General features: G+C 45.6%; 1 protein-coding gene across 15 annotated transcripts in view; it reads left to right on the top strand.

Annotated features, from left to right (window-relative positions):
• The window catches only part of MYO9A (myosin IXA), a 163,822-nt gene that overhangs the window by 90,118 nt on the left and 51,193 nt on the right, over nucleotides 1–22,511 (top strand). For all 15 annotated transcript variants that reach the window (XM_090148601.1, XM_090148600.1, XM_090148598.1 and 12 more), the window contains 2 exons: nucleotides 1,721–1,837; nucleotides 8,593–8,727. In XM_090148601.1, the coding sequence (XP_090004727.1) occupies nucleotides 1,721–1,837; nucleotides 8,593–8,727 (252 nt within the window). The remainder of the gene's footprint in view (nucleotides 1–1,720; nucleotides 1,838–8,592; nucleotides 8,728–22,511) is intronic.

Raw genomic sequence — 22,511 nt, 5'->3', positions numbered from 1 at the left:
CATGATGAGCGTGCTGCCACCGCTTTCATCTGAGCACCTGTGCTTGGGAGGGAAGCACATTCCACTGCTAAGTCTATCAGGAAAATGTTAAACAATCTGCATGGTGACAGTGCAAGATGAGAGCCTCAAATGAAGGAGAAAAAAGCTGGAAGAGTTGTTTCCCAAGTGTGCTCACCCTGCCATTCTGGGGAGGGGTGGGTGGCATGCCCTTGAAGTTGCAGTAGCTTCTTAAATTTGAGAAGAAACAATTTCCTTTGCTATGCAGTTTGGTGTATACTTATGATGCAGGAGGACTTTATCTATAAGGTATCATCATGCAGGATCTGAAGAATGAATGAAGGAAGCATGAATACTCTATTGAAGTGGGGAAAAAAGTAAAAACTGGAGTTCTATACAGCAGATAATGTCTTTGTAGGTGTCTTGTAATGATTCTCATGCAGGGTGTGAAGGTCTGCTCTCTGCTTTGCAGTGAGCCCAGAGGATGGCACAGCTGCAAGAGAAGAAATGGACTTATAAGGAGTCAGCACATTTGCAAATGAGATCCATGTGTACAGGCACATCCCTTGCCTCTCATGCTTTATGAAATTGCTTTTGCCAGCTCTTTAGCTACAGCCATGGTGTCTTAAAATAACTATTGGAAATGGGAGATCAGGGCTATTTGTTATGCAGGGTTTCCTGGGTCTGGGGCAGAACAAGGAGAGCAGCGAGGGCTCTCTGTCATAGAAGGGGGCAAAACCTCAAAGTATTTAAAGATATGTAAGCATCTGTAACCATATGGAGGAAACAGTACCATTCTTCACTGGCTTCATATAGAAATGGTTCTTGGTTTTAATTGCATGCAGTCGCATTCAGAGATGTCATCCCAAAATATTCAGGGGGAAGGAGGGAGCTTTAGGTGAGAGGTAAATAATGCTCTGTGAGCGTTGCTCTTGCTGCAGGTTGGTGCCATGGGACCGTGCAGCTCATGTATGTTGGTGGGAACGTTGGTGAGGAGGTTCTGAATGTGGTGTATACAAAGTCATTGGTGTGTGTTCAAGGCTTTGTTGAAATAGTTCTGTATGAACACAGAGTCTGCTGCCTTGTTTTTTCTTATAAAACCAACCCAAGTGTAACTTGATGGTCTCTGCTGATACCATAAGCTTTTTGGGTTATCAACATGTGCAGAAGCAGCTCAAGGCAAGAAACAAAAGAATCATGGGCAAAGATGGCCCTGAAGTACAGATCATTCCTTTCTGGTTCGGTGTGTAACTCTCTGTGCAAAGCTGATGTGGTTGTGGATACACATAACAAAAAATCCCAGATTTACTGCTTGCCTTAACACATGCTTCCCCATCGCTTGCTGGTTGCCACGCAGTACCCACCCTCCTCTTGCCTTCCCCCTGAATAAACTCCACTGTGATCTCAGTGAAGTTAAATCCATGTAAATTTTTTCCTTTTGCTTTTGGTCATGGGATTTATTGCTTGATCTCATGCATCATCCATTTGAGTGCATCACAGTAAGTCAAGCCAAAGTCCAGGGACACAGCTCATGGCCTGGCCGGGCAGAGCAGCATGGGGTCTGCTGGGAGCCCCTGGTGGCTGGGGGACGTAAACTAGAACAGCAGACAGAAGCTTTAGCAAGGGCAAAATATGACCATTGAACGTGGCTGCTTAAGAGGTGAAGCACGTTTCAGTGCAGAGCATGAATCATTTCCAATTCCTTTTTCTTTTTTTCTTTCAGGCTGTGACCGTGCGAAACTCCATGGCTAAATCGTTGTACAGTGCCCTCTTTGACTGGATAGTTTTCAGAATTAACCACGCGCTCCTGAACTCAAAGGATATGGAGGAAAGCACCAAGGTAATGCCTTGCCAGCTATTTTGGCTGCGCGCTTCTGATTTAGAATGGGTAACTATGGTATAAAACATTACCTAAATTGCTTGACATAAAGTTAACTTCTCCTTGTGGAACATTGCTGTTAATATTTCAGACCAAGTACTTTGTTATTTTAAGTGGTGTTTGCTGAGCCAGGAACAGCGAAGCACCTCCAGTAATGTATCCTCCAAGTGGCTGGGGAAAAGGTTTGCTCAGTCACAAATCCTGGTCCCACACCCCTCCAGGAGCAGTGCCAAATCCTTCTTCCTCCTCATGTAAGACCATAGGGCAGTGCGTATTTGAGGGAAAAGCTGGAAGTCCCACTGTATGGAAATGTTTTGATGAGGTTGTTCGGTAAAGTTACTCTGAAAAAGTGAGAAATGTGTTGTGGTGGTAGGAGATATGGGATAACAGAGCTCTGAGGAGCAGAGAGCAAGGCTGGAAAAGCACTGCCACGGGAAGAGCGAAGTCAGCGCGGTGCCTCGCCGGCTTCCCAAAGAACTGATGGCAGGGATTGCAGGACGTTTCCTGCCATAGCAGGAGCTGCACACGGTGATCCAGGACATCCTTTCTGAGCCCGTGTCCCAGAACCTGTGCTGTGCTCAGGGCAGGGCTGACCCCTGGCTGCTCTCCATGCATACGTGTATGTACGCGGCCACGCATGCACGTGCCTGCAGCTCGCCAGCTATGCTGGGCTTGGAAATATTGGGTGCAGGCCAGCAGCATTTTATTTTCTTATCATTTCTTTTCTGGATTGTACACCCAGAGTGAAGCTGCCAAGAGGTTGATTGCATTGCTAACCATTGCGTTTGAATTACACTGGGGGACTGAGGGAAGTCGCAGTGGTTTGTAGCATAGCTGCTCCTATAGTGAACTGCACAGAAATGCTTGTGGTGATTAGAGGAGCGTGATTGTAGGCTATAAATAAAGGCATTTGTGTAAAGCTTGTTCTAAATAGGCGGTGGTGACACTACTGACAAGATGAGTTTGTTCAAGTAGGTGACATCCAGTGGGCCTCCTGCCTGCACACACTTTTACAGAACACGTTACCTGATTTTTGGTATGTCATCAAAGTTTTGTCTGAGCTGTCAGGAAAGAAAGCCAGTTGTGTTCTTGGTGAAACACAAACAGTGGACTCCTTTTCACAGGGAGATGCATCTCAAACGCTGCTTATTTTTTTAATAACCCACTATAGATTATTTATTTATTTATTTTTAAATAGTGTGTGCTCCATAATAATTACAGATTACATCAGTCTAGGACACTGCCACTTGCTTGAGCTCTGTGTGACACAGTCGCAGGGCACAACTGTAGATACCTGTGAGCTGTTAGACCTTGGATCTCAACCTCAGGTAGGACTCAGGCTGAAAAACGCTGGATTAGGATGTAGAGCTTCTTACTCCCATATGTGTTCCTGGGGTTTGGCTGCAATAAATGAGACCTCCAGCCCATGGAAAGAGCTCTCAGTGCAGGCAAGATGTCAGTTCTCACATGGCAGCATTGCTTTGGATGCTGGTATGTAGCTGTATCCCAAAAATACACATTTAATCTTTGATTTGAGGAAGAAAAATGTGGTTTTGCATCTTTCCCTGAAAGGCTGCTGCCTCCTGAGTTGGCAGTGAGTGATGTACCCCTCATGCTGCAGCAAGTTCACCAGCTTTATCCCAGCCCATGCTTGTCACCAATGTTAATTTGACTTTGAAGATAAACAATCCTGCAGCTTTTGAAGGTTTGGAAGGTTGTCAGGTGATGGGTTTTTGGCAGAGATCTGTCTTTTGTGGCAGTTAGTCTTGTGCAGGGGTAAAATAACTGAGAGCGCAGTTGAGAGGAGACCTGTGCCCAAAGTTGGTGGCAAAAGTGAAGATGCAAATGTGGCTGTCAGCATAAATTCTGATTTCGGTCCTATAAAAACACCTGATTTGAGCTTGCATGGGCTTTGCAGGGGCTTGCTTAACATTCTGCCTGGCTCTGTAGCTCAGGGCTTTGACAGTGAAGGATGGAAGTTGGAGGAGGCAAATATTACCAATGCACATCTGTAAATTGGGTATGCACATGAGATCCTGCTTTACTCTGCTCTGTGTGCTGTAAAAACCATCTCTGCATCCAGCAAAGCCTTCTTGCTGTGCAAATGGCATTGCAGAGCTACGTGGGCAGGACTTGGCCAAAACCTGGGAGATGTAGCCTTCCTCAGGGGCATGCATTTGCTGCAGGGTTTGATTGGCTAGTTAAGCCAATCTGAATTCTGATGGACTGCTTTGTTGATAGGCTGGAAGAAGACTCAGGTCCTAACAATGTCTATGGCCCCAGGAGAACTTGGGGCAATGGGAATGGTGAGATTTTTCATATCCCAATATGTGTATTTATTTGATAACAGCCGTGAAGAGAAGATCAAAAGACGAAGCTAGGTAAAACAAACAACTCCTTGGTTGCCATTCTTCCTCTGTTTTTCAAGCTAGTATTTGGAAGATGTAAATCAGACCTTTGATATCCATACATAGTTAATGTACAGTGAATTATTTTGGGAAGGCACAGTGGGATTTGGCTTATCTCGCTCACTGACAGGATTCATAGCACGTCGTTTCTGAGCTGAGTTTGGGATAGTTATTTGGTAGGAGCTGTTTTATGCTGCCAGCAGTGCTGCTGTGTGGGGGTTTTGCTGTGAGTTGCTGCTGGCGTGTTCTCCATTTCTGCTGGTCATCTCTCTTGAGCTTTTAGTTTCTGTTCTGATAATGGCTCTTCTTGTGATACCCTACAACTGTCTGAAGTTTGACCTTTATTAATGAGGTCGGAGATGTTTCCTCCTCGTGAGAACTCGATTACTAAACCTCAGAGAGCCCTTTATTTAATTTCCCCTCCTTAAATTAGGTTAGGGATTGATAGAAGTCCGTCTTGCTGCTTAAAATGATGATACAGTGCAGATGATATGTGAAGGAAAGAAATTTCTTTCAAGGGTGTTTTTAAGCTTTTCCCACGTGGTTCTTGTGAAGCATCCTCCTTTTCTGCTGAATAACCCTGTTACTGTAACGGAGGTGTTCTGTAAGTGTTTGTTGTGGTCAGTGTGAATTTACGGCCTCTAAATGATTTAATCCGTCAACTAAGATTATTCTGGGCTATCTGGCCTGAAAGAGGGGAAGAACTGCTGAACACTTCATTGGGCTTCATGCACATCTGTTCGTCATTTTCATGTCCCAGCTTCAGAATTTGTAGCAAATTCCCACCTCCCACTTTGCGTCAGACGTCACCGTGGACGTGGTGGTGATACAGATTGGAATAATCCCTTTACATTTATTGGTGATGGTGGTTTTTATATTCACAGCACTGGCTTGGTTTAGAATATCATTTCATTTTTTTTCCCCCCAGAATCTGAAACAAACCCATTTGCGACTGCCAAAGTGCCTCAGTGGTGGGATGACATCACCAGCATTGGGGTGTTATAAGTCAGCTCTGACAGCCGATGTTTATGGGCGATGTGGGGGTTGCAGAGCAGGCAGGCTTTGAGAGTGTCATTTGCTGAGTGCCCTGAAGACCCCTGCATGACATTTAACTCCCTGATTCATGTCTGTGGCATTTTAGGAAAGTGTGAGGCTGCTTTTTCCCTTAAATACTCTGTGATTCCTAACCTGAGGCTCAACAAACTTCAACATCTTTTAGATGTATGTTTTTGAATACAAATAATGGATTGCTAAAGGGCTGGAGCACCTCTCCTATGAAGAAAGGTTGAGGGAACTGGGCTTGTTTAGCTTGGAGAAGGGAAGGCTCTGGGGAGACCTCACTGTGGCCTTCTGATATTTGAAGGGAGCGTATAAACAGGAGGGGAACGGCTGTTTGTGAGGATGGATGGTGATAGGACAAGGGGGAATGGTTTTAAACTGAGACAGGGGAGGTTTAGGTTGGATATGAGGAGGAAGTTTTTCATCCAGAGGGTGGTGACACACCGGAACAGGTTGCCCAAGGAGGCTGTGGATGCCCCATCCCTGCAGGCATTCGAGGCCAGGCTGGATGTGGCTCTGGGCAGCCTGGGCTGCTGGTTGGTGACCTGCACACAGCAGGGGGTTGGAACTGGATCAGCATTGTGGTCTTTTTCAATCATTCAGTGATTCTAAAGATGCTGCACTAATAACTTGTTTGCTCCTGCAGCAGGCTGGCACACTTGCTGGTTTGTCACTGCTGCACACTTGTCTTTAAATATTGGTTTGGATATAGGAACAACATTAAGACGTAAGCTAGACATGGGTTCATTAAATGTAATTCATCCTACATCTTGTCGTTGTTTCCAGGTGGCAGTCATTCAAAGCCTGAATTAAAAACCAAGCATTGATGATTTCTAAATGTTGATATTTGATTACTTTCAGTACATACTGTGCTGTAAACTTCATCCTATAGCCAGCCGGATCGCATGCAGCTTAACAGAATAATTTCACTTACACACAACTCAACAGCTGTAACTTTTTTTCCTGGTAGAAGGCTTGAGCTGCTTTATGATGGCAAAGCCAATAGGGCCCTTTTATGAGAGGGACAGCGAGATTTTTGAAGGCCAGCAGGTCAGGAGGCAGAGAAACAGCCGTAAAAATCCGAGTTTCTTGTCTAAAAAGTCTGCCCAACTCCAACACGTTGACCTCTTCCTTTCGGGATCTCCGCAGTGCTGCCTCCCCCAGCAGAAGGCACACGGCCCCATTCACCACGGGCTGCTTCCCTCCTTCAGTGCATTCAAATGCACATCGCAAGATGTTGCTTTCTGGAGGCGGTCCGGAATTGGGCACAATGGAAATGAGATGAGAAGGGGGAGCTGCTGAAAAATGACCCGTGCGGATTTATCCCTGCTCGTCTCACAGAGCTGCGGTGATGTTGTTAGGTGCTGGATTTTTGGAGTTCTGTGCCTCCTGCCTCTGAGCCTGGTTTTTGTGATCCATTAAAATGCATTTCAGTAGTGGCTTTGGCACAGTGACTTCTAGCGTTGGAAATGGGGAAGTTGGTTGTACTCAGCTGTGTCGTGTTCTGCTGTGGCAGTCTGTGTGCTCCGTTTGAAGCGCTCACCCCTGGAAGGGGCTTTGCGATGCCAGCATGGTTCTGGATGGTCACTCTCTGGTGTTTCTGTTACCATCTTTATAGGTCCCATAGATAAAGTGAGTGAGCTGATAGCTAATGAAGATATTAAAAATAAAACCATGAAACCAATGGTTTTTACTTCTCAGTCTGGGGTTTAATGAATGGGTTTGTGAACAGATCATTGGAATGCCCAGGGAAATTTCTCTGCCAGGCTCTGTCCTTGCTCCAGGGGCTCCCAGTTCCACCTCCCATCCAACAGCTGTTCTTCAGGATTTGCCAGGTGATGCAAACTGCTGGGAAGCTGCCCAAGGGCACTCAGCTGTCATCCCTATAGCAGGTATAGCCCATCCGGTGCTGGAACAGAGAGGAAAACCCAAATGTCAGGCAGGAGGAGGAGAAAGTGGCCAATGACCTTTTGGAAAAACAGACTAGCAGCACTTGGTGTGCCTCTCACTGTGCTTTTCTGGTTGTACTTCTGCTTGTATGACTGCCAGTGCAGCCAGAGTCCCTCTCATACAAAGCTTCAGCTTGTAAGCTCTAAGCAGCAGCAGCAGCTCCTTCAGGTTTGGGCAGCCCTCTCCTATGGGCCGAGCACAGAAGGAAGGCTTTACTGCCATGGCACATGAAAATGTTCCAGCTGCAGCACAGAGAACACTATGGTAATCTGGTTTGTGTTTCTGGCAGCAGAGTTGTGCTAGCCTTAGGAAGGTGGTTTGATAAAATCCTTGTAAGACCAATGCAGTTAAAACCCGGTGCCCAGCAGCTCACAGGTTCCCATGGATGGAGCAGAGAGGTATTTCTCCTCCTTGCCTGAGCTTTGGGTCATTTGACTAGTTGTTACCTCTTGTGCTGTTCCATGTAGTTGGGCTGTATGAACAGAGCCCTTTACCTAAGTGGGATGTTGGTGAGATGCGGAAACCTGAGCCTGTGCATGCATCCTGGCCAGAGACTTGCTAGATGGACATGGGCTGAGTTTTATTTGTAGTTGATAATTAATTACTTGTTTGACAGAACAGGCTTGGTTGTTGCAGCAGGAATTATACCTACGTCAGGTCTTCTTTACCCTGTGGAAGGTGGGAGACACCATCCCACCACAAGCATGGTCTGGGCCACGCTTCTCACTATGGGATTTTTTTTCTGTCCATATTTAGGTGTTGATGCTCTTCAACTTCTGACCTGCTGTATTTTCCTTCACTGCGATGCGTTGTTTCTGTTCAACCTCCTGCTATGCAGGTGTTGCACTGGGAGGCTTACAGATGGCCTGAGTTTGCTTTGCCTGTATCTGCCTGCTAAGAGTGTTTCAGTGTTTTTCTTTTGTGATGCTGTCTTCTTTTCCAGCCCTACCCTTGTTTTTCCCCCAGACTGCTATATTAGGCCCAACAGAATAACTTGGAGCTGGGTTCAGATTTCTTCGAAGATGGCAATTTGTCTATAAATAATAAAAATAGCCAAAATACTCTGAGATGACTTTTATTTAGAAAAAGGCCATCTGTCCAGACGTCTGAAGTTACATTTCATCCCTCTGATGTAGGTGAAGTCTTCCAGATGGCATAATATTAACAGTCCCAGTAAAAATTAAATCCTAATATTAAGTGTATTTAATTCTGTTTGTTTGCTTTTGATTGTACCCAGCATAGAAATAATCCGCTGACTTTTTATTTTTTTGCTAATCTGCGTTCTCACTTCTCTTGCAGACTTTGTCCATTGGAGTACTTGATATTTTTGGGTTTGAGGACTATGAAAACAACAGTTTTGAACAGTTCTGCATTAACTTTGCCAATGAGCGCTTACAGCACTACTTCAACCAGCACATCTTTAAGCTGGAACAGGTGGGCCTGTAAATATTTGCTATCATACAATGAGTGTGTGCATGGATTTGTGGGACTGATGGACCCAGAGTTCTTCAGTTGTCCCCTGATTTCCTTTGTGCTAAAAAATGTACCGGAATTATTCATGTTTATTTTCTATTTATCATTGCTTCTTACTTATCGTATTACTGCTGCCTATAAGGTAAATCCAGAGACTTGCTGTTCCAAGCCCCTTGTGAATTTGAAACACAAATATCCCTGTACATCACCAAGACCTTAACTGTTGTCCCCTTAATATATGCTCTGAGGATTCATCAGCATACAATTTCTGTCTTGCATTTCTCTGGACTCACTGCTATGTGGTTTAATATGTTATTTTTCTGATTCTCTTGAAAGTGGAAGACATTCTGGAAGGTTCAGCTTGATCGTTGTGACCTGTGATAGCACAGGCATGTTAGGAGGGTTGAACCTCAAGCTTTGTTTTAGGTTTGTTAAGATTAGGTGTTGCCTTCCAGCCTCCGATTAATGTGCTGTAAGAGAGATGGCAGAAGTAAGGCTATAATTTAACAGGTAACATGCTACAGAATGGCATGGTTTCTTCACAGAGTGGGAGGAGGCTTTGCCAAACATCGTTTATTATGTAATAACAAGCAGGACACAACAACTGCTGAAGTACATGCCTTGTTGTGCATGCACCACGTGTAATTGGGCTGTATTAAAGGTTGTCTGTCTTCCGTGGTGCCTCATCTGTGACAGGGACTGACAGTAGATGCCTATGAAAGAATTAAAAATATCTATATATAAATATTTAAAGGTAAATTTAAATATGCTCTGGACCTTCAAAATGCCTTTTTTTTTTTTTAATGGCAGTCTGCAGCCTCTGTGAAATCCTTCTTTGGGTGAGGTCAATGGAATCCTTATCATTGGTTTCCGTAGGGCTGGTATTTGATGAGCTGCACTCTGCAGCCTGAGTCCAGCTGAGATCAGAACATTAAACTGGCCCTGCCCAGAAACTATGATAGCTTTGGTTTGGGCCTCTGTTATCTATCAGTACTTACTATCTGCTAGTAAGTACTGCGAGAGATGTGAGAAGGGGTGGGCACAAAGGACGGGCACAAATAAGCAGTGTAGCCCTGAGTGAAGCATTTGCTGGGTGTTTGCTGCACTTCCACCCTCCTCTCTTTGCTGCCCACATCAAGGAGATGGTGCTGAGCTACTGAATGCTTTATTTCTGTTTTGTAACTGGTTCTTTGTATTCTGCTACACTCTTCCATAGATGCTGTAAGAAGTTAGTGGGGAAAAACCTGCCTGTATTTCTGAGAAATAGGGTTGTTTTACAGTTATCCACAAAAAAAGGGCAAACTAGAAGACTACTGGCAAACCAGTATAGCTCTTCTTTTTCTCTAAAGGTACCTGATAGACTTTGTAGAGGGGTTCTGGGGAGGGAAGATGGTACCTCGGTGAGATGTCATCATCCCAAAGGGAATTCTGTGCTGGGCTGAGGCTCCTTGGCAGGTCAGTGCTCCTGCTTGGGGCTGGGATGTTCCATCAGAGCTCCTGATGGAAGCAGTTTGATGAAAGGAATGTGCTGTAATTCTCCATGGGCCAGCTTATAACCAATGACCTAATTAGGTTGCTGCTATAAACCTGTCAAGTGCATGAAGTCATTCAAGTCTATGTTTTCTGTATGGATAAGAAGAGCAGTTTCAGAGGCATCTGATTCCAGAGTGCTCATTCCAATTCTTAATGCTTGAACATATCATCTAGGCAGAACAGATTTGTTTGCAGTCTCAGCCAGTGGGAATACACTCATCTCTTCACGTTTTGTATTCTGCAAGTATAAGTAAATACCCTACAGTTGCTAACTCTTCACTTGCACAGTCTAATCATTTTCTCTTGTTCTCCTTGGAGTTTTCTGCTGCAAGTAGGGGAATGCATCTGATGAGAAGACATCTGGTGGTGCACATGCAGATTTTGGAAATTAAGAACGTCCTTCGTTCCTAGTTGGCCCAATCTGCTTTTTAATAATCGTTGCCAGTCTGCAGATGAACACTGGGTAGTACATGTTGTGTTTCAGGGCAGCAAAATAGTTGCATAACTTTGAGTGGCAAATACCTGAGGTATTTGGAGCTTACGTGAGCTTGTTTGGTGTCTTCTGTGCTGAGAAACAAATGGGGTTATTGGTGATGTGCTGCTGTTCTCTGCTTCCAGAGATGGACTTCTCAGATTCTCAGGAGGGCAGCAGACAGCATTGCTGAGCTATTTGGAGATTTCTGCTAGAAGGAAGGACAAATTCAAGTTGGCACCAAGGATTTTCTACAAGTCATAGTAGAATTTGTGTGCAGGAATGGCATTTAGCACTGATGTAATTGTTGCTATGACATACTGCTTATGTTATGGAAACCAGAGACCCCACCACAAGGTGGTCTAGCACAGGCACAGGATTATTTTAACCGTATTTTCTTTTTTGTCTTCCATGACTCCTAGTGATTTCTCATGCACTTCAGAAAAAAACCTTTCTATCTAAAGACAATGCTATTTCCAGCTGTTTGCAAACAGCCACGGTCTGTCTGCCTGCAGCCTCCCAAAAGCACAGCTGCTCTGGTGCTGTGTGTTGAGGCAGATGCAAAGATCTCTGCAGCACACAGCTCCTCATTCTCAAGACAACCTCATGAGTGAGGATAACACATCTCTGCACACTGTAGTAAAACAGGAGAAGGCAAAAAAAAAAAGGTATATATTGGAGTCAACTTTGAATGAAGACAATTATTAATGTCCCTTTCCTACATTTTTTTTATAAACCACCCATTCTGGATAGCTGAGGAAGGCTCACTGATGATCTGTGGTGCGTGGGAATGTGCTTCAGCAGATGAAGGAAGAGTACAAGAGAGACCAACACTAACTGGGTGAAGCTCAGCCTCATAAATCCTGGTGTATTTCTATAGGTGACTGCTTGTGTTCAGAAGGATAATGATTCGCAGGCATAAAGATTGTCATTGCAGCATTTAGCCAGGGTGGTTTGCTTCTTCCCATGTGTCCCACGAGATGGGACGTGGTGCTGTAGCTCTGTTGCTGGTGGCTCTGGGGGTGCTCCTGCAACCCTTACCACGCCTGCTCTATGTGGCAGGAGGATGAATTCTGCTTTCCCAAGGTCCTTGCACAGTGAAGGTGTGATTAGCTCTTCCAGGAAGCGTGGTCTCATCCCTCCAGCTGACGTGACCCCAGTGTAAGGCAAGGTGTGCGCATAGCCCTTGGTTTTGGAGCAGCTCTCCTCTGCTATTCGGACTTTTGGCAGTTGTCCTGATGGATAGGCAGCCTCCTGATTCTCGTTGTTTTGGCTCACCCCCACCCTCCTCTTCCTGTTTTCAGCCAATACTTTGCAAAGTTTGACAGGTCCTATAGCCTGCCATCCCTCAGGCATTACCGCTTCAGGTTTTCTACATTGCAGTCTTTGTTTATACACCAAATTTCAATTTTGAGGACATCCTTTTATTGTTTTAAAAATTGATGGAGAACTGAGGTTGAAATAAAAGAAAAAAGAGTCTTGGAGCTCAGTCAACTGGCTTGTGCTCAGGTGTTGAGCAAAGTCTATTTTCTGGCATGATCCCTGGTGAGTTTCATGTCCCAGCCAGCTCACATAGGAAAACTTAATTTCATAAAGATAACATGTCCTGCAAAATGTTTGCTCAGTCATCCAGAGCTCTGCAAGTATTTCTAGAGGTGGATAGGTTTTTACACACTGGAACAGGTTGCCCAAGGAGGCTGTGGATGCCCCATCCCTGCAGGCATTCAAGGCCAGGCTGGATGTGGCTCTGGGCAGCCTGGGCTGCTGGTTGGTGACCTGCACACAGCAGGGGGTTGGAACCAGATGAACATTGTGGGCCTTTGCAACCCAGGCCATTCTAAACTCCTCATGAAAAATGAAGTGCTGGCTGAATTGTGGATGTTGTAACAGTTTGTTCATTGCAGTGGGAGTGAATTAAAAAACGAAAAACAAACAAAAACCAACGAAACAAAAAAAAAACCACCAAAAAAACAAGGATCCGTGAATTTGATGCAGGATGTGGTGGCAGTTGATTTGCCCTGTGAAATGACTGTAGCCATGCTTGGCACCTGCAGTATTTTAAAGCGTCTTGGACACTCAGGATTTCTCTGCACTGCTTCAAATCCCAGCAGCCTTGCGTGTCACGTGGGGAAAACGGAGCAGAAGCACCTACCAAGGAAGGGACTTTCTAATACAAGCATGGAGCACTCATTGTCTCCCTTGCAGTTTCCTCACTCCATGTGGGCACAAACGTGGCCTCCACGTTCTCCATCCTTACCACGGCTGGAGATGAGCGCTGACCACGAGCGATGCGTCGGGCGCTGGGAGCTCGCGTCGGATTTCTGTTTTCCTTGGAGAAAGGTTGGCTGCAAAGGCTGTGCTCAGCTCTATTCCCCGTGACACGCAGAGGAATAACACGCTGCAGAAGTTACTGATTTATGATTTGGAAACGTGCCATCGTACATAACTCATACGTGGAGAGAGGAAAGAATACTTTGAGTTGCTGAAGCGTTATCTTCAGAAGAAAATGGGGCTGTGCTCACCATCAGCCCCCGGAATGTTTGCTGTGCACGATCTCCTTGGGATGAGAGAAGAGCTTTGGGGTAATGGCAGCGTGAAAACAGATGGAAAAACGAATTTTGATTGTATTAAATCTGTGTGGCAGCACTCTAGGTTGGCAAATTGGAAAACATTCTCAGAAAATGGTCTGGAAAGCTCTTCTGCTGTGACGTATAGGCTCGAGGATTTTTTGTGTTATTTCTGTGCTAGATTTAGCTGTCCATAGGAAGCAGTTTGGGTTAGTTAGTGTTTTTTGATTCTTGCTTAAAACCCAGTGGGGAAGCACGGTGTATGAATGTCTACTAAGGATTTAGTTTTTGTCAACACAGCAACACAATTTGCACTGATACACTGATACTACATACATTAGATAACAGACAAAAATGCAAATTAAAAAACAGAGATGAAAGATGAAATAAGCAGTCTTTTGTAATAGTTATTTTTGAATGGTACAGGCACGTTTAATGTCCATGCCCCAGTGAACTGCCCTGTGCACCCTGCTTTGCTGAGTGCTGTTACTGATGCTTTGGACCAACTCTTAGAACATAGATAACAGATTAACAAGGGGAAATGGTTTGAAGTTGAGGGAAGGAAGATTTAGGTTGGATGTCAGAGGGAAGTTCTTTACTCTGATAGTGGTGAGGTGCTGGAACAGCTGCCCAGAGAGGCTGTGGATGCCCCGTCCATCCCTGGAGGAGTTGATGGCCAGGTTGGATGGGGCCCTGGGCAGCCTGGTCTGGTATTAAGATATGGAGGTTGGTGGCCCTGCCTGCGACAGGGGGTTGGAGCTTCATGGTCCCTGAGGTCCCTTCCAACACAAGCCATTCTATGATTCTGTGATTTGGGTCTCAGTCTTTGACCGGAGCTGTGGTTGTAGGAAAATTTTTTGCACATTCCCAAACCTTTGGGCTACAGTAGGCAAGGGTTTAATGAAATATTAGCAAGTATTTGTGAACGCCAGCTTGTCTGAAAACAGCTGGGTACGTGCTGGTGGGCTTCCCTGAGCAGCACAGGGCTGTCTGGTGTGAGCAAGATGAGGAACGAGGAATCCCTGGAAGCAGAAAGCCCCTAAAATATTTCAGCTCATCTGAAATGCTGCGTGGTTGAGGCAGGAGTGGCTGGCCCAGAACGTGTGAGATTCCTGCCTGGACAGCTGGCTTGGCATCATAGCAGGGTTCTTTGGGGGCAATATGGGATGAGCCCTCACAAGGAGAGCTGTGAGCCTGTTGAGGGTATGGATGGATGGGAGGGGAAACAAAGAGCGTGCATTTATTGACATGAGGGTAAAGCAGCATTGAGCCAAGGTTTCCTTTATGTTGTCCAAGCCAGGTACATGTAGTAAAAACCACTGAGACATAATTCCTTTCCTCTTCGATTCAGTAGCAATCACCTGCAGAATGTGAGGCGTCGTTAGACTTGTGTGTCACTGGCTGTAGGGCCAGAGTTGGGCAAAAGGACTCTGGAGGAGTAAGTGGGGCCATGGCTGGGGGTGTTGTGCTAGATGAATGTCACAAACATGATTTTCCATCTTCTGAGATCAAAACCCACCAAACCCCACCGCTGCCACTGAAGCTGATTTGGGATCGGGATCTGCAGAGCCCATGAGCACAGAGCCGTGCTTTTGGATCAGGCACTAAATAACAGCAAACCCAGCAGCACCGACCTGTGCTTGTTGGCCGCTGTCAGCACTGCTGGCTGGAAAACGAGGCGTCATCCAGCGAGAGCTGCATGCAGTGCCTTGCAGTTGTTTCTCCATGATTTTCTAATTGTGATTTAATGACAACTCGATGTTCATCTCACGTGTCTCGCACCAAAATAGGAATTCACTATTTTGTTTTTTTATAGATAGTGTATTTATGTGGCATGTGGATGCATATTTCTACATGCTGTCTGTGGGCGCTTTTTAAGAAAAAGCTGTGTGTGTAAATTCCTTTTTTACTTAGCTTGGGAACAAACAAAGTATTTGGCGAGCTCCTAAATGGAGCATGGGCATGGTTGGCTTTGGCTCCCGTCTGGAGGGGTGTCAGGAACTCAAGGCATCTCTGTCATCCACGGCCTGTGGACACAGGTCTCACTCATTCAGGAACTCTTGGAATGAGGTTCTCCCATCTGGAAGGTTGGTAGCATTGAGGTCCCTTCAATGAGCACATTGTATTTGGACAATTCTACTTTGCTTGCTCCAGAAGATGGATTCAGGAACTGTGCATACCTTGGCTAGCCCTTCACTAGGACAGCTTCTGACTCTTGTGTCTGTTTTACTCTGTTATCTGCAGAGAAATAACTATTTTTAAATGCCTGCAAGAACTGCAGGGCTAATCAGGAGCAACAGCTTTTAGAACCGTAATCCATTTCCCCTTTGAAGTGCAGCCTGCTGGTATTAGTGACAATAAATAAGACTTTTCATGGATGCTTACTTGCTTAGAGGAAAGCAAAACCTTTTAGCTGCAAAGATCAAAGTTTCCTTTAAAAAGCATGGCACTGCCAGGGATCAGAGGGGAGTTTCTTTTACCGTGATTTCTTTTTCCTCAATAGCTTTTGCTGTGGCTGGTCCTTCCGAGTCCTTTCTCCTTGGGCACAGCCACAAAAGCAGCAGCACAAATCCGTGGAGAAATTCCAGACCAACATGTCCAGAAAGCTCCAATGAGGAGCTCTTAAAGAGCCTTTGAGAAGCTTCAGCCTGCTCAGCGTATCACATGATGATGACCCCTTTTAAAGTTGTTGTTAGAGAATCAACATTGTGTTCTCTCCCAGTTTTCCATAGAGAATGAAAAATAAGGATTCTGTTCTGGTTTTTCAACTGTGCTCTTTCAGCTTATTTGTATGTTTTATTCCTCTGAATCTGCATGTCTGGTGGTCTGTTATTAGGACAGCAATCAAGAGGAATAGTTCATACACTTGGGTTTGCTGGCTGAAGGCTTATATTTGCAAAAGCTTGAATTTCTATGGGTGTTGAATCCACTTGTGATGTTTTGTAAGTAAGCAGGAGCCATCGGCTAGGAGCACAGGGAGTGCAGAAGCGGTTTGACTCCTGCATTCTCACTTTGTACATGCTGTCTCAAAGCTCAGCAGATGGTGTTGGAGCCGAGTGGGGAGGAATTTCACACCCTTCTGTTCAACTGTGAATTTCTGGGAAAAATGTAGACACCCTGAAGCGATGGATGGCATGGGAGTGGGTCGTGGGATGCTGTTCGCGAGCAGTTGGTGATGGTGGCACTGGGAGTTCCTACATGGAGCTGCTCTGGAAGAAGGATTTTCAGGTGGTTTCCCACTTAATTCTGGGAGTAGCCATGTGGTAGTAAGGCCTTCTTGTGCCTCAGTAAGGAAGGTCATTGGATCAGCTCTGCCAGATGCACTCTGGCTGCTTATCTGGCTCCATCTGGTCAGGTTTTCCTCTGCTTTTGGGGTTTATTCCAGCATTACAGGTATTTTCCTGCTTTTGGGAAGCACAGCGTGCTGCGTGCACAATCCCATGCAAATAACTAATCATTCTGCTTTACATTTCCTTGTTAATCCATTCTGATTTTACAGTTGGACTTGCTGCAATAGCACTGCATGCTGGACAGTTTGCCCCCTGCGTTTCACCCCTCTTTTCTCCTTCAGCCTTGCCCACACAAAGGAGGGAGGAGAGAACTGCCTGGTGGCTACGTGCTGCAGGGAGATGAAGCCCGAGGTCTGAGGACCTTTCACACATTTCCCTGCTTTCTAAACCTGGTTTGATTGCTTTTATATCTGGATATCAGGAAGGGCTTTGGGTCACGTAGCTCTGCAAGCTCAAGTGATACCCTCACAGTGAACGTGGGCTGTCTGATGGAACAAAACCATCTCACTAGCAACGAAGCTGCCCACCTTCTCTGTGGGCTTTCAGTGTTAATTTTGGGGCTGCTCCCCAGCTTTCAGTGCAGCCTGCTGCTATTCCAGTACTGTATGAGATGATTGCCTCTGGAGCACCAAAGTGCTGAGATATTTTGTGGCTTGCAGGCTGGGCAATGGATGCCTAACAAGCCCCACACCTCGTTGGGTCATGCCAATTGTTTGACCTTTGATATCCAGCAATAGGGCAACAAATTCCATACACTGGAGAAAAAAAACTCAGTCTTTCTGTTCAGCCCTTATTTTTTGCTGCCCTTTGATTAGTTTTCTATTCCCTGTATTTCATGCTGTAAGACAGATGGGAAACTTCTGTTTATTATGTTTTCTTCACGCTGTTTTCTGTTTTGCACTTATATCACGTCTCTCATGTTCTTCTCCAACATACACGGTCTCACGCTGTCTCTGTGTTTTTCAGGCTCCAGGCCACTCCCTCTGGCCATCTCTTAATTCTGCCATGTGGTTTTGGGGAGCAGTGCCCTGGGAGTGCAGTACTTTAGATGGCTGTGAGCATTGCAGTTTTCTCCCTTTTTGATTCTTCTTTTTAGCATCTGCTGCCCCTTACTGCTGCCCATAGCTGGATGTGGAGCAATTCAGAGTAGCTGAAAGACTGAAATTATGAATGTGTGTTTTTTCTCCTCAGAGGAAATGAATTTAGTTCCGGTGCTGGATGCAAAAGTGAAAATCCTAAGCATCATCTTCTTTCAGTCTCATCCTGGAAATAACATCAGAGAGAGAGAGGATTAATGCAGACATTAATGAAAATATTTATTTTTCCTTTTCTCCCCGCTTGTTTGTTGGATGAATCTGTTCAGGATTAATATTAAATTGTACGCTTTTAGCTTACATGTAGTCGAGGCTTAGTTTAATTTCTTATCCAGGAGACTGCTGTGTTTCTGTGTATTTATTTCAAATGCAGGGAATGCAGAGGCGAGAGAAGCACAGGCACAGATGAAGGCAGAGTCACGGGGGTGAAGGCGGTGGATTCTGTGCTCAGTGTTTCCTGCAGCTCACCTCCCTGCTCTGAGCACGTGTGGATGTGCAGAAATGCATTCCAGTGCCTCCAGAATGAATCATAGGATGGCCTGTGTTGAAAACGATCACAGTGCTCATCCAGTTCCAACCCCCTGCTGTGTGCAGGTCACCAACCAGCAGCCCAGGCTGCCCAGAGCCACATCCAGCCTGGCCTTGAATGCCTGCAGGGATGGGGCATCCACAGCCTCCTTGTGCAACCTGTTCCAGTGCCTCACCACCCTCTGGGTGAAAAACTTCCTCCTCATATCCAACCTAAACCTCCCCTGTCTCAGTTTAAAACCATTCCCCCTTGTCCTATCACTGTCCACCCTTGTAAACAGCTGTTTCCCCTCCTTTCAAGTATTGAAAGGACAGAATGAGGTCTCCTTGGAGCCTTCTCTAAGGTAAACAATCCCAGTTCCCTCAACCTTTCTTCATAGGAGCCTTCTATCAGGGCTGGATGCTATCAGGCTTGACTTTCTGTCAGTCAGTATGTACGGACCTTTAATCTCGCTGTGGATTAGGGAGTGTTTGGTTTAGCATCAAAATAAAGTCTTGATAACAGAGCTGATCTGCCCTTCTGTAGGCATAACAGTGCTTCTTACTCCGCACATCAGCTATGAAACCCCAGCTCTCTACGGTTCCAAGCAGCAGGCTTCCCTCAAGCCCTGCATCCCAGCTGGGAATATTCTGCTTTCCAGCACACATGTTCCAGTACCAGCTCGTTATTCTGCATCCCTCTATGGGATGAGCGGTCCTTCCTGTGCCTGCAGTCTGTGGTCAGTAGTGGGCAGGCAGCGTTTTTCTTTTAATAGTGCTCAGCTGTCTGCTTACTTACTGCAGTTGCTCTGATTTTCACATGTAACAATATTGGGAATACTTCCACATTCTGCTAATTTGGTACCGCAGATTTTACAAGCTAATGTTCCTCAAATAACGTCATGTGAAATTCAGTAGAGAATGCTCACATGCCAGGTATGTGCACTGCAGCGCGTGGACCCCCATTTTCCTTCTATGTTTGAACATCACAGATAGTTTTGAGGCATGGCATTCAGATCAGTCTGAGCATTTTAAGCTCTCAAAAACTCCTTTGCAAGCAAGAAGAGCTCAAAGAGCCAGCTCTTTGCTTAGCCACATCTTTCTAAATATTGAATGCAGTTATGAAGTGCATACATAAATACTTCTTTCCTCAGTGAGAGGTGAGTTGAAGCCACTGACCCTCTTCTCCCCCAGGCTTTGTCTTATGCAATTGCTGACCGGGCTGTTAGCAAGCAACTGATGGTGCTATGGCAACAAAACTCTGCTCTGTCACTTCAGACTGTGTCAGTTGGGAGGTTATTGTGCTCATGCCAGCAGAACAAGTGTCTTTGTTGGTATGCAGTTTGTGTCCCTATGGATGCCACATCACTGTGCCAGTATGGTCATGACAGCTGAGATGCAAGATTGGAAGGTATTCATCTACTGATGGATGCTCTAGAGGAGAGCAGCCACTAATTTCTCACCTGATAGAGTTAAATATTGAGCTGCTAGACTCTGAAAAACCTGACTCTGTGTGCTTTTGGCTCTTTGCTCAGTTCTTTTCGTCGAGTTTTATGTCTAAGAGCCAAAGCCCTGTGCTCCTCTCCAGCAAACTTGCATTGCTCCTTCCAGCAGAGCAGGTCTCAGTGAGATGGGGCTGCAGAGAGTGAGGCTGTGCATTTAAGAGAGGGTGACAAGAGTAGGAATCTATGGGCTTTGCTGCACCAGCAAGTTCTGCAAATACTGGAAATTTGTGATTTGATTCCTTATAACACCAACACACAGTCAGGGATCCCTGTTGTGAGTCCCACAGAGCTGGTGTTCCTACCGGCATTTTACCTGCAGAACCAGTATGGTCAATACTGGCAAAAGAGCTGAAACCTGTTCTTTCATCCAGGAGCCTGAAAGACAACAAACCCTTTGCAGTGTGTGTGGTTTGTCAGGCTGCAAACCCTTCTGTAAATGCCAGGATTCACCTTTTAGTGGCATATCTTCCAGGACCAAGTACTGTGATGGATGATCTGTCACTCCCGCTTGCTGGATTAGGTTGGAGAGTTGCAGATGTTGTCATCCCCAGGGGGCTGAGCATACCCCATGTGTTGTCCACTTGCTTCTAATAGCACAAAAATTGGGGAATTTCCGCTCTGAAGTTAACCTCTCCCCAACCAGGACTCTGATCCCACCGTCAGGAAAGGTTTGGTGTATACATTACAGACAGCAGGGATCTTCCCCTGAAGCTGCTGCTTTTATTTGCAGGAGTTGCATTGTGTTCTGCAAGCCAGCAAAGATTTGGTAGATCACAAAGTCACAGTTACTCCTCTTGAACTGTGACTCTTTCTAAAGACAACCAAACCAAGAACTGGAAACATGCTGGGAAAAAATGGACTCAGGGAAACTTCTTTCCACTTGTGCTTTGGAACAAGTGCTCTGGTGTTTGCTGTGTACGTGTCTGTCCTGAAATGAGAGCCTGCATCCAAGCTGTTGTGGAAAAGGTTATTACTTGAGGAGTTTAATCCCAATTCGTATTTGGCCATCGCAGCCAGAAGTTGAATTGGAGATGGAAGAGAAGCAGCGACGGATGGGGGGAATAAATCCTGAGCTTGAGAGCGATGGGGAAAAAACTAGCCAAGGAGAACTCTTTTTTTAGCCAAAATCCTGGGACTGAGGAAACAGGCCAGGAGGGACGTGGTGTTTGGCCTTGGATCGTGCACGTGCTGTGAGCTGAAGAGGGACCTGAATAAGTGAGTCCTAGTGTATTAATCATTAGCTAGTTTTCCCAATCTATTAATAGCAGTAAGCAACTTGGAAGTGCCAATAAACTGGTAAACCAACTGAAACTAAATTATTTTCCGAGGCCTGTTTAGGAAAACCAGCTATATTGCTAAGTAGTTGTTTTGTACCAAATTTGGATTAGCAGAACTTTTTAGGAAGGCTTTGACAGCAACATCAACTGTGCAGCTGCTGATCCTCCCGTGCAGGACAACGTGTGTCAGCTTCAGTGGCTTTCAGGAGAATGGGCAGCCTGGTCTGGTGGTTGGCAGCCCTGCACATAGCAGGGAGGTTGAAACTGGATGATCATTGTGGTCCTTTTCAACCCAGGCCATTCTGATTCTATGACTGGACTGGAACATGTGGAGCAGAGGGGTGGTATGTTCCCAGGGTAGGGGTATGGAGACGTAAAGCTCTAGGTGATTTTTGGGGGGTAAAAAGTATGTAGAGCTCCAGAGCAAGAGGAAGAATAATAATGGATAATAGGGATGTTTTTGCTGTTGGGTTGTGTAATGAAGCCAGCACCTGCAGCAGTATCTGGTGAAACCCCACAGTTGCTCAGCTGGATGTCTGTCTGCAATATTCAGTGGCCTGGCTTTGTGCTCAATACCTAAATCAGGGTTGTATGGCTCAGGTCTACTGGCTCAAGAAACTAAAGGGCTTTTGGGCGTTGAGGAGCACGCTGAGGGCTTGTTTTTGCTCGGTTGATCCCAGCAAGGTTTATTGCTGTCTTAGTTCTCAGTGCTGCGGTAAGGACCAGTCCCAAGCAGGACTAATGGCCCCTGCATGCCATTAAGCAGCTGTCAGGAGCAGGCTGCTGATGGATGATGGATGATGCTGCCTCCTATTACCATCGCACGCATCGCCGGCTCTCCACTGAATCGCTCAGGAAGAGCTCATGCTTGCTCAAGAAATAGACATTCTTCTACGGTTGGCAGGGTTTCCATCTAGAACTTTTCTTCCTGGTTTGCTCTAAAAATGCAGCAAATCTTTGTCGAGTACGTCTGTTTTTTCAGCATCCTGGTTGTGCTGCAGAGATCCAAGACGCAAAAGCAAATAGAAAATGAATAATGCAGAGCTGTTCCTTATTATCAGGAATTTGTTCCAGTGGGATGTGTGCTGTTCTGAGCACTGAGGGCTTTGTGCTCCATACTTCACCACAAGTGCTAAGGGAAGCCGTTCTGGTTGCTCTGTCAACACAGAATGGATAGAAGGGCTTAGTGGGCTGACTGCCTTCCAGAAGAGTATTTTTACTGTCAAAGTGGTTGCTCAGAATTGGGAATGATTTGTGGGAGCGCAGCATCTCCTGGGTTTTTGCTTTTCAAACAAAATAGAAGTTTCCATTTCCAGCTCTGCCATTTTCAGATTTGTTGTACACTCACACACCTACACACACAATGGGTGTCTTGGAGTGATGCTGTGTGAAGCCTCAAGTGTTAAATTCAGCATCCAGCTTGGGGTGAATGCTTTGAGAATTTTGGCTCCTGAGACATTCTCGAGAAGTTTTTATTGATGGCAATGGGAAATCCACCTC

Source organism: Phasianus colchicus, chromosome 12, assembly GCF_987193195.1.
Source record: "Phasianus colchicus chromosome 12, bPhaCol1.hap1.1, whole genome shotgun sequence".
NCBI lineage: Eukaryota > Metazoa > Chordata > Aves > Galliformes > Phasianidae > Phasianus > Phasianus colchicus.
The sequence above is the reverse complement of the archived record's forward strand: the minus strand, read 5'-3'. Positions and strand labels throughout refer to the sequence as shown.